This window comes from Cyprinus carpio, chromosome B6 (genome assembly GCF_018340385.1).
Source record: "Cyprinus carpio isolate SPL01 chromosome B6, ASM1834038v1, whole genome shotgun sequence".
Classification (NCBI taxonomy): Eukaryota; Metazoa; Chordata; class Actinopteri; order Cypriniformes; family Cyprinidae; genus Cyprinus; species Cyprinus carpio.
The window spans coordinates 21,665,402-21,676,299 of record NC_056602.1 but is presented as its reverse complement, the minus strand read 5'-3'; the positions used below and the strand labels follow the sequence as shown (position 1 = coordinate 21,676,299).

Sequence of the window (10,898 nt, the reverse complement as noted above, 5' to 3'; positions counted from 1 at the left end):
GTGAATTCCAGCATTTTGAATTCAACTAGCTCAAAGCATATATGACATTTTTGACTGAAAATCCCCAGATGACCACAGACAATATAGAGAAACGTTCCAGACTTTTAATTTGCAAATAGCATTGCTTTAATCATAAGAAACAGTGCTTTCGTCTGAGAAGATAGCACTATAAAAAGTAGTGAAAAAGTCTTCAACATATTCATTAGAGTCCAGTTGAGGCTTTGCATGTGGAGGCTCAAAGAGCTCCAAATCATTAAACATGGCAGAACTTTCGTCAGCAGCAGAAGAGGAGTCATTGTCAAAGAAAATAGCACTATTTCTCTTTCTTGAGCATGTAAAATAAGACAGAAGTTCCTCAGAATCAAAGGCTGCAGCTTCCATGTTGTGGCCAGTGATGACAGGACTGAGCGGGAGCTTGTCCTTGTCCTCTTCTTGCTCTATGACGGCATCAATCTCAGTCTGTTCATTGTATGCATCAACAGAGAGGCCTAGTATTTCAAAGATATCCTCATTTGCATGAGGAGAAGGTGTTGAGAAATCCAAATTCTCAAGAAGCTCTTCAAACGTATTGTGAGGAGCAGAGTCGGATGGATTCTTCATGTTGCTGCTGTCATCAGCTCTGTTTGTCTCATCCTCATTAAAGCCAAGATTCTTCACCTTATCCTTTAAGCTGGCAGGCCAGAAGGGTGGTGGAAGGTTGTAAACACCTAATAATTTCAGTGGACCAAGCTCCTGTAGATTTGGGGGATCCCAGATCAAATCTAAATATAAAAAAACATAATAAGCAACTCAGTATTTTTTTTCACCTTTGTGCTGATAAACTACATTGGTGTGATATTTTTGTTGAGAAGTTACTTTCAGGTGTGATAACACCAGATGGGGTCTCAATTGAGTCAGATCTTGGAAGGGCCAAACTGTGGCTGTTAGATGGCACCTCTGCTCTGTACTCCTGTGAGGGAGGAGGTGGAGATAGTGGGCATGGAGGTGCCATGAAGTCATTTTCGGTCATGGCAGGTCCTTAAAATTACACAATGCCATTTAATTTAAACATGTAAAAATCATTCAATAATATTTAAATGATCAATGAAGATACAATGAAGAAACATGTTATTCAAAAAAAGTTATTAATAATCAAAATTCATATAAGATCCATTTTGGATGAATGTTTGAAAAATAAGTGATAATTAGCGTACTAAATAACTTATTATTTATTTCATAATTAACTAATACAGAAAGTTGTTTTGAACTAAGGGCCACTTACTGATAATTCATTTGATTTAAATCAGCCAGTTCAAGCAGGAAATCATGTCCTCTTACCATTATTCTGGCATATTTGAGGTGGTGGAGAGCTAGAAGGCTGCTCGTTCCCTGGCTTAGGCTGGGACCAGTCGTAGGAATTCATTGAAAAGTATATATTTGTGAAAACATTTGCTCTCTCATATCAGAAAAGACACAAGTGCTCGTCTGAAATTGTTGGCAGCACAGTTAGCCCTCAGTATTCTCATCTGCTATGTTGAAACGTTCCTTTTATGATATCATAGTTGCTAGTTTAATGGCTGCATACACTCTCTTAGAAAAGTTCAAAAACAAACAAAAATTTAGAAATATACAAAAGTACTAAAGATATATAGAGACAATATACAGAGTACAATTGCCAAATGTTTTTTAATTATTGCATGTTCAACATTTTTTAAGTGTTATCTTAAATATTTTTATTTTTTATGTTTTGCATAAACCATTTTAAAGAGTTAGAATAATAATAATAATAATAATAATGCCAAAAATATCTTTATGTCAGTTGTAGCTATAAACAAAATAATCGCATAGCATAAATTATAAAGCCAATTGGGTTTTATTTATGAAGCTTTTCATTATTTCTTTATTTTTTTATTTTTTTTTACATATTTGACCTCAATCAAATACATAATGAATTAATTAACAATAAAAATTTCAGTCAAAAACCAAAATGTAAATTTAATCCAGTTAATTACTTTCATATAAAACTGTATTTCAATTGCATTTTAGGGTAAAAATGACATAAACCAGTTTCAGCTACAGAGCAGTTTGCATAACTGTGCTAAAACAATAACTGAGGAAATGTCAATTGTGATACACAGTAGCCTATTGTGCATATTTTCATAAAATAGTGTTTTGAACGAATCACAATAATAATAAAGCACTGCAAATTTCTAATAGCTAGTGTGTACATTATATGTTACATGTCTTCAGGTTAAAACAAATGTTTTGGGGAAGATTTCTAAAACAAATATCCTACTGTATCTCTCATAGAAACAGTCTATGTACACATATGTATCCTACAGAGTGAGTCATGTTCATGGTCTGTAGTCTACATTCTGCACGTTTGCACGTCTCCTTGGTGCTCTTACCCAGACAAAACAAGGGAATATAAATTTTCCATGAGATCTTCGTCTTCATTTGCATATACTATTCACACCTGCACATTATTCAGTAAATCTTTACATATACACACGCATTACACAACAGATATTTATATATTTATTGTAAGTGACTAGGTTTTGTTGTCGTCTATGAGGCAGTAAATAGTTCGTCATCCATTTTGGCAGCTCTCTAAGTCAACTGATATTTGACTCAATATGTCCAAGCTAATTTTCAAAACTGACATCTGTTTCTGCTCCAGCGCAGCGCCGCGATGATCTTCTTGAACACACCAGATTCAAGAATTTCTATGCTGAGTGATCGTTTCACAACACCAGGAAGAAGCAGCAGATGTACATGCCTCTTTCTTTTACTGTCTATGCTCTCTAGTGGCCAGCGTTTCAGTTGTATTGTTTCTACACGAGAGCAGCCTATCCTTCATGCACGCCCACTGTCTGTTACACAAACTTATATCATGATTTCAAGATCACTCCGGTCATAGAAGGCCATCGAGACGTCTCTCTTCACATAACATCGACCAGCGCTTCGATCTGTCAATTCAGGTAAAGACAACAGCGTTGTTATTTAGTACATCAGACATTTTGCTTCGCTATTTCTTTTAGTAGTCCGTCGTTTGAATTTGTGAACAAAATTCCACCCTCTGCATAACGCCTTAAATAAAGTTATGTTGCGAGCGTGACTAACGTTATTATCATTATCATAACATTACCTTGCTGTTTAACATTATTTGCACGAAAAGGTCTTTGCGACGTTCTCATCACTATCTCGTGTAAACAAACACAGTTTTGTGAGTCGTACAGTACGTGCGTGAAGTCGTTCCCACAACTAAATTGGCAAATGAACCAAAAATTTGTTGTTTTAATTCATGATTTGTTCATAAATTGTTGGAAGGTCATACAATGTAATTTATAACAGACAACTTTTTGATCGTGTACGATTGCATGTTTAATAATAAAAAATTACAAAAAAAAGTATTTGCACAGCAGTTCAACTTTACTAATAAAATCTACGTTTTATTATATTAGTTTGTTGTAATTGTTTACCTAACAGCTATAGCATAACATTATCACATTTTAATACTTTACTGATATTTTGTATTTAAATGTGAGAGTACTTGCATCAAACTAATGTTGTACGATTACATTTATTGCGAGAGAAGGCTATTGTCCTAATTTTATTTACTGCAAATGAGCCCAGAGCTACTGCTGGCCTCCATGTCTCACATTCTGTGGAGATAAGTTGTCAGACTTGGAAGTTATACAGACAAGAAGGGTGCAGAGCAATTACTCTAAAACAAATGTGTTGCATAATGTACACAGGCAAATGCTATGCAACCTTAATTTGTCATTTTGCATTGAAAGGATGTGGATTCCTCTGCTGAGTTTGACTGCCCTTCCACACGTTGGTGGGATATTTGGAGGTTTAATCACACGGAAGGAGGTGAAGTCCTGGTACACCACGATCAACAAACCCTCATGGAGGCCACCTAACGCTGCCTTCCCAATAGTGTGGACCACTCTCTACACTGGCATGGGGTTTGTTTAAACGCTTCTCACTTACTAAAGTTTATACCTGCCACTTATGCATTTAGTAACTTTGAAGGAAGCTACAGTTAGGTTTAAAAGTTAATGAGTAACTAAAGGTACCTCCAGATGGTGTAAATGATTTTCTCTCTCTCTTTTTTTAAGCTACGGTTCATACCTTGTGTGGAAAGAGCTTGGAGGCTTCACCCAGGATTCACTGGTACCGCTGGGGCTCTATGGGATGCAGTTGGCGCTTAATTGGGCCTGGACCCCCATCTTCTTTGGCGCTCACAACATTAAACTGGTGGGATGTTATCACGAGTTTCAAAAATCCTACTGTTATTTCAGTTAAAATACTTGAACCAGTTTCTCTGCATATGGTCGTGAGATAGTATCAGAGATTTTTGTGAAAACTCATTTACTCACCCTAATGTTATTCCAAACCTGTATGCATTTCTTTCTTCTGATGAACACATAAAAAAAAAAAAAGATATTTTGAAGAATGTGTTTAGTTTCCCATTGACTTCCACTATATATATATATTTTTGTCCCTACACTGAAAGTCAATGTTTATATAATGTCTTATATGGTTAAATATAGTGTTGTTCTGTTCTTCTTTCATATCCAGGCAATGATAGAGATAGTGATGCTGACTGGCACAGTGGCAGCCACAATGGTGTCTTGGTATCCCATCAGCCGCACTGCAACACTTCTCATGGTACCATACTTGGCCTGGCTGTGCCTCGCTACCAGCCTCAACTACTGCATTTGGAGAGACAATCCAGATCCCAAAAAAGATGACTAAAGAGTTCAATAAAACGTACACTATTCTAACTAACACTGACTAAAACAAAAATGCAACTATGCTTTTTATTTTGCTTGTTGGCCATTTTGAAGTATAATAATGAAGAATTGAGTTTATTTTTTATCTTCACTTAAAATTTTGTAATATCAGAAAAATTCACATTGTGTCTTAATTATAAAAGAAGGAAAGGCAATACAGTGAGAATGTTCTAATGCTTCAATTATATAAACTCAGTCCATCAGTTCACTTAAGTTCAGCATTTTATCACTTTACAGGCTCTTCAAACTCAAAATGTCTCTGATTGTTAACACAAAAATGTTTTGCTTGCTTCCTTGCCTGTTTTTATTAATAAAAATGTTTTCATGACTTGGTTTCTTGGAAGGAAAGTAGTTAAAACATTGTACATGGATTGTATTTCAAACAGCAAGTTCTGGACTTAAACCTGTGTGGCTTTGCAAGGGTGGTGGTTTGGCAAACTTTTTATCATCTAGCTATCTTTTGTGAACATATTGTATGTCATGGCACAGACCATATTATCAGCATCTTCCAGGAAATTCCCCAGTGTGCAATGCATTAGCTTTACGTTATATCACTTTTCTGTGCAACTTTATATTACTCAACTGCACTTAAGCAGTTATTCCATCATAACCCTAAATTATTATTTTTAAAGTAAACATATTATAAATAATAAAAAAACTTTCTGTTATTCTTATTATTACACAATTGTAATAAAGGTGTATTTAATTATCAAATGATTTCATCACAGTTGGCCTAAAACAAAATGTGTTCTTGTCTTAAGACTACTTTGATTAACTTTTTTTGATCCACTTTAAATGTTGACTACCGTATATAGTCTTGATAATAAAATTAAGGGTGTAAAAACAGTATACACATGCGCAAAAACCATAAAGAACGTACATAATTCAGCATGGCTTTTATCCAGTGAAATCAAAACAAGAGAGATACTGTACTGTTATACGAGAAATACAAAAAGTATTTATTTGCATTATGGATTCAAGAGAAAGAATATGCTATAAAACTGAAACGTAATATTCTGTAAAACTGAATACTGATTGTACTTAATTATCACATTTCTCCAACTTTTAACACAGCTCTCCAGATACCATCAGTTTTACTTGTAGGAAGTGTCTGTTCATCTATCAACATGAAGAGAGCTACAGTTGTTCGAAGTAAAGCCTGAGATAGACACCATTATTATTTTATTTGAAAAAGTGCAAAATGGAATAAATAAGATCTGTGCAGTATGATTATTTTTCAGCTTTTTCGGGGGTTGCATCTTCAGGTTTGGAGGAGAAGCGATCCATTAGTGTCTTCCACAATCCTTTCTTCTCCTCATCTGTGTGCTGCATGTTTCCTGCAAAACAAAGATATGACAAAAAGTCAAATGCTGTTTCTTTTTACTTTCTATTAATCAAATGGTTTTGATAAGAAGAAATATGTCAAATCAGAGTATTGGAATAATTTTATTTGATGTGTAATGAGTAATGGCTGCTGAGAATTCAGCTTTGCTACTACAAGCATATATTTGAAGACAGTTATTTTAACATATTTTGAATCACATAAATGCAGCATTGGTGAACATAAGAATTAAACTCAAGAAATCCTCACCTGTTGCCAATAGCATTCGGCACTCTTCTACTGTTACACCTGTAAAACTAGTATCTTTTGCCCGTGGAAACTGAACACAAACAAACCAAAACATTATGATGCCATCACATTATGAGGCCTAGGTCAATCAAATCAATAAAATGAAAGGCATTTTATTAAAAACATAAAAATGTGAGGATAGGGGTTTAAACTGAATAAATCCAAATGAGCTCATACTTCAACTGTTTATTTCCCACAGAGTAAATGCAAGCTATGCATCTCTTTCACAGACAACAAAAATAACAAAATACAACATTTCCAAAAAATACAGGTCAGTTAAAATAAATCTAATGATAATTTAATTATGCTTTGTCATGTGGATGTCTCTGTTATCCATAAAAGTTTAGAGACAGAATCATTTAGAAAATGTGGCTCACCTTTTCTTTGTACACATTACTGTTTATGCGAGCCAGACTTTCAAACATCTGATCACATTTCTCTGGATCTGAAATTAATTGCAACATAAGACAACATGGTCAACGGTGCATTAGATATTTGTATTGTTGCATAAATTATTTTGAGAAAGGATGTTTACAAGAAAACATAACATATTAGACAATAAAAAAGGAAAAACCCTGCAGAATAAAAAATTTATTGCCATGTATACTTGCACAACACAAAGTTTTTTTATTATTTGAAACATTTATTAATATGAATAATATTCCTATTATTCTTATTATTATTATATATTGTTATTATTATTATTATTATTATTATTATTATTATTGTGGTAATGAAGGTTCCAGTGTACACATATGTATCCAAATAAATAATATGTTTGTGACTATCTATTGAAAGCATGTATAACGTTACATAATATGAAAGATGACATTTGATTATCTAACAACTTGCAATGCAACACGGGTAAATCGTGCAGTAATTCACTCAAGTAAAAACGATACCTGTGTATTCTCGCCTTCTCGGAAAGCACTAGCGACTCTTTGGCGTAAAAATGTTCCTAAATCTCGCCCTTTCTTTGACTCGTCCTTTGGCCATTCCTCGCACAGCTTTAGAAATCGACGGTATCTGGTGGCAGCCATGTTTTAAGCACAGGAATTGTAGGAGATGTGTTTCACAACTGCACTGTGCTGCAAATCTGTAAGCCGTGAAGGGTCAAACGCTACGGCGTTTCAGAATTGATTACTTAACACAGGAAACCGCCCGTTTGTCAATACGGTTGGTCCCAGTTGACGATCCGTAGCGCGATACTGTTAACCTCGTGGTTTGCCGTAGAAATCTCAAGGTAATATCAAAGACCCTCTGGCTTGCTTGGCTAATACAAATTTATCTGCAAATAAAATGAGCGGAAAGAAAACAGATGGGCGATCAGGTGGTGTCATGGGATGGATAAGCTCAGCTTGCCGTTTTGCGGCGGACAGAAATGATTTCAGAAGGTTTGTTGTTTTAAATGATGTACGAAGCGTAAAAAACGACGCGGACATTGCTGTTGCATGCAACTCATATACTCGAAATCATATTCAAATGTATAATAATTTTAAACATTTGCCAGCATGTGACCATCTCCTTTGTTTTATTGTTGTAGGAATCTGCTTGTAAACCTGGGTTTATTCGCAGCGGGGGTTTGGGTCGCAAGAAACCTTTCAGATTTTGACTTGATGTCTCCTCAGCCAGTCACGTAGTTCCCACTCCGCAAAAAATGACTTTAACAGGTGAAATAACAAATCTGGAAAGCATTGTACACTCCTAAACATCTAAAATAGATCTGAGTCTAAACTCCTTCATTTTGTCTTTTCATGATAGGTGGTGCTGAAATGGAAGAAGACACATTTTCTACCGAGGGTCTTGTTGAACAAGCCCATTCAACAGTGAAGGGAATAAGTCTAAGCGATTGGATGATCACAACTGTAAATTTCTTCTGTTTCATTCATTGTGTTTTGTTGAAATAAATATCACGTTGGATCAGTTGCTTACAGCCTTTTATTTAAGAATATACATATTAATATTTAAACTATATTCAAAAAATGTAAAATGTCTATTACAGTTAGCGTTTTAGAACACTTCATGATGCCCATTTCTTTAAGAGCATCCTTCTTCGTTGCATTTCCACACTTGCGGTTCCCTATTTTAAAGAGAAAACTTTCATCCAGGTCTCTTTTTCTAATCTGAGAACATATAATTACCATTTTAGAGTTTAACTTTCGTAAGAATTTAAAATTTGCAAACAAAATCTTCATTCAAGAAAACGTGGGTAAAATAAGTATTGAATACATCACCGTTTTTCTCAGTAAATATATTTCTAAAGGTGCTGTTGACATGAAATTTTCACCAGACGTTGGTAACAACCCAAGTAATCCATACAAAGAAAACAATACAAATAAATTCAGAAATTAAGTTCCGTGTAATAAAATAGAATGAGCCAGGGGAAAAGTATTGAACATTACTGAAATTAATTTAATACTTCATACAAAAGCCTTTGTTGTTAATGACAGCTTCAAGATGCCTCCTGTATGGAGAAACTAGTCATATGCATTGCTCAGGTGTGATTTCGGCCCATTCTTTCACACAAACAGTCTTCAAATCTTGAAGGTTCCATGGGCCTCTTCTATGAACTCTGATCTGTAGTTCTTTCCATATGTTTTCTATTGGATTCAAGTCAGGTGATTGGCTCGGCCATTCTAGCAGCTTCATTTTCTTTCTCTGAAACCAAATGAGAGTTTCCTTGGCTGTGTTTGGGATCACTGTCTCACTGAAATGTCCCCCCTTGTTTCATCTTCATAATCCTGGTAAATGGCAGCAAATTTTTTATCAAAAATGTCTCTTTTTCCATCCATCCTTCCTTCAATTATATGAATTTTGCCAGTGACATACCATGATGTTTTGGGGTGGTGTGCAGTGCCATTTGACCTCCAAACATGGTGTGTATTATGGCATCCAAAGAGTACAATTTTTGTCTCATCTGACCAGACTATATTCTCCCAGTATTTCACAGGCTTGTCAAAATGTTGTGTATCGAACTTTAAACAAGCTTCAACATGCTTTTTCTTCAGCAATAGAGCCTTGTGTACAGGCCACGGCGGTTGAGTGCATTACGTATTGTACTTATTTTCGTTGAAACAATTGTACATGCTAATTTCAGGTCTTTCTAAAGCTCTCCACAAGTGATCCTTGGCTCTTGCAAAACTTTTCTGATAATTCTTTTTACTCCTCTGTCAGAAATCTTGCGAGGAGCACCTGGTCGTGGCCAGTTTATGGTGAAATGATGTTCTTTCCACTTCAAGATTATGGCCCTAACACTGCTTACTGGAACATTCAGAAGTATTGAAATCTGTAACCAATGCCATCAGTATGTTTTGCAATAATAAGGTTGTGAAGGTCTTGAGAAAGCTCTTTGCTTTTATCCATCATGAAATGTTTCTTGTGTAACACGTTGGTCATGAGACACCTTTTTATAGAACATCAGTTGGGACTGAACCAACTAATATTATTTTCCACTTAAAAGGGGGAGGACTGCTTTCTAATTACTGATAGATTTCAGCTTGTGTCTTGGCTTTCCATGCCTTTTTGCACCTCCCCATCTTCATGTGTTCAATACTTTTTCCTGGCTGTGTAATTCTACTTTATTACACAGAACTTAATTTCTGAACTTATTTGTTTTGCTTTCTTGTTTGTATGGATTACTTGGATTGTTACTGACATCTGGTGAAAATTTTGTGTCAACCGCACCTTTAGAAAAATATTTACTGAGAAAAATGGTGGTGTTCAATCATTATTTTACCTGCTGTAAATACTTGCATTACACAATATATTGTATTGCCAAGACAAGCAAGTCTTCTTGTGTGTGCAGCCATTATCAGGACAGTGGAAGATCTACTGTGGTTCTTAGTCAGATGGAGCAGGAAGGATTCAGGAGCTAATCCCAAAATCGTTGTTTTGATTTCCTCCACATGCACATTATTAGGAAATAGTGCACAGCCCTGCACAACAAACCTTTGTCCACTGAGTGGAGCATGAAAAACAATATAATATACCGAAAAAGGTAATTGTAAGTTCTGAAAACTAGACGGTCAGTAAAATAAGATCTTCTAACAGACCATACCTTTTAACAGAGAGGAACAGAAGATCATTGAAAAGTTGTATGTACACATCCTTGCCTATGTTTCCTCTGGCTGAGGACTGACTTCTGTAACATCTGCCCTGAAAATGATTGAAAAGAAACTACTTCATTTTTGGGAAATGCTGATGTACAGACATAAATTAATAGTTATTTTACACTGGATGCCCAAATTGTCATTTTGTGATTCATAAACGTTACCTTTTCACCTCACTTTCCACACAGTGCATGTCAGATGATTTCAGATTGGAGCTCTCCAGAGAGAAGAGGGATGAAATAGGCAGAGAAAACCCTATAAAAGTTCCACAACTGTGAGCTTCCAACAGATCGAAGAGCTTCAGAAAACCCGTCAGGTGTGCGAAGAAAAAGAGATATCAAAATAAATTCAACACACCATCCTGGCACCATCTGA

General features: G+C 35.4%; 4 protein-coding genes across 4 annotated transcripts; 2 read left to right on the top strand and 2 right to left on the bottom strand.

The window, feature by feature from the left end:
* Positions 1–126: 126 nt before the first annotated feature.
* LOC109054443 lies at positions 127–1,513 on the bottom strand. The gene is made up of 3 exons (XM_019071702.2): positions 1,318–1,513; positions 856–1,017; positions 127–761 (listed from the first exon to the last, which is right to left on the bottom strand). Exons 1-3 carry the CDS (start codon positions 1,400–1,402, stop codon positions 127–129), a joined length of 882 nt encoding a protein of 293 aa, XP_018927247.1. The 5' UTR covers positions 1,403–1,513.
* Positions 1,514–2,760: 1,247 nt separating this feature from the next.
* On the top strand, positions 2,761–5,112 carry LOC122137696 (translocator protein-like). The gene is made up of 4 exons (XM_042726259.1): positions 2,761–2,960; positions 3,780–3,953; positions 4,107–4,245; positions 4,570–5,112. The coding sequence occupies exons 2-4, from the start codon at positions 3,781–3,783 to the stop codon at positions 4,744–4,746; spliced, it is 489 nt and encodes a 162-aa protein (XP_042582193.1). The 5' UTR covers positions 2,761–2,960; position 3,780; the 3' UTR covers positions 4,747–5,112.
* A 602-nt stretch (positions 5,113–5,714) lies between these two features.
* LOC122137697 (ubiquinol-cytochrome-c reductase complex assembly factor 2) lies at positions 5,715–7,536 on the bottom strand. Its single transcript, XM_042726260.1, has 4 exons — positions 7,317–7,536; positions 6,792–6,866; positions 6,376–6,445; positions 5,715–6,121 (listed from the first exon to the last, which is right to left on the bottom strand). Exons 1-4 carry the CDS (start codon positions 7,452–7,454, stop codon positions 6,015–6,017), a joined length of 390 nt encoding a protein of 129 aa, XP_042582194.1. The 5' UTR covers positions 7,455–7,536; the 3' UTR covers positions 5,715–6,014.
* Positions 7,537–7,571: 35 nt separating this feature from the next.
* On the top strand, positions 7,572–8,340 carry LOC109054450 (mitochondrial import receptor subunit TOM6 homolog). Its single transcript, XM_019071711.2, has 3 exons — positions 7,572–7,808; positions 7,958–8,084; positions 8,176–8,340. Exons 1-2 carry the CDS (start codon positions 7,714–7,716, stop codon positions 8,052–8,054), a joined length of 192 nt encoding a protein of 63 aa, XP_018927256.1. The 5' UTR covers positions 7,572–7,713; the 3' UTR covers positions 8,055–8,084; positions 8,176–8,340.
* Positions 8,341–10,898: the final 2,558 nt, after the last annotated feature.

Bases quoted from the DNA above. Each gene is read 5' to 3' on its own strand.
- LOC109054443 (XM_019071702.2), bottom strand. From the start codon at position 1,402: ATGAATTCCTACGACTGGTCCCAGCCTAAGCCAGGGAACGAGCAGCCT. The intron at 1,018-1,317 runs GTAAGAGGACAT...TGTAATTTTAAG, and splicing joins TCAAATATGCCAGAATAATG to GACCTGCCATGACCGAAAAT. The intron at 762-855 runs GTAACTTCTCAA...TTTTATATTTAG, and splicing joins TGGTGTTATCACACCTGAAA to ATTTGATCTGGGATCCCCCA.
- LOC122137696 (XM_042726259.1), top strand. From the start codon at position 3,781: ATGTGGATTCCTCTGCTGAGTTTGACTGCCCTTCCACACGTTGGTGGG. The intron at 3,954-4,106 runs GTTTGTTTAAAC...TCTTTTTTTAAG, and splicing joins ACTCTCTACACTGGCATGGG to CTACGGTTCATACCTTGTGT. The intron at 4,246-4,569 runs GTGGGATGTTAT...TTTCATATCCAG, and splicing joins GCGCTCACAACATTAAACTG to GCAATGATAGAGATAGTGAT.
- LOC122137697 (XM_042726260.1), bottom strand. From the start codon at position 7,454: ATGGCTGCCACCAGATACCGTCGATTTCTAAAGCTGTGCGAGGAATGG. The intron at 6,867-7,316 runs GTATCGTTTTTA...ATGTTGCAATTA, and splicing joins GAGAAGGCGAGAATACACAG to ATTTCAGATCCAGAGAAATG. The intron at 6,122-6,375 runs GTGAGGATTTCT...TTTGTTTTGCAG, and splicing joins CCGAATGCTATTGGCAACAG to GAAACATGCAGCACACAGAT.
- LOC109054450 (XM_019071711.2), top strand. From the start codon at position 7,714: ATGAGCGGAAAGAAAACAGATGGGCGATCAGGTGGTGTCATGGGATGG. The intron at 7,809-7,957 runs GTTTGTTGTTTT...TTATTGTTGTAG, and splicing joins GACAGAAATGATTTCAGAAG to GAATCTGCTTGTAAACCTGG.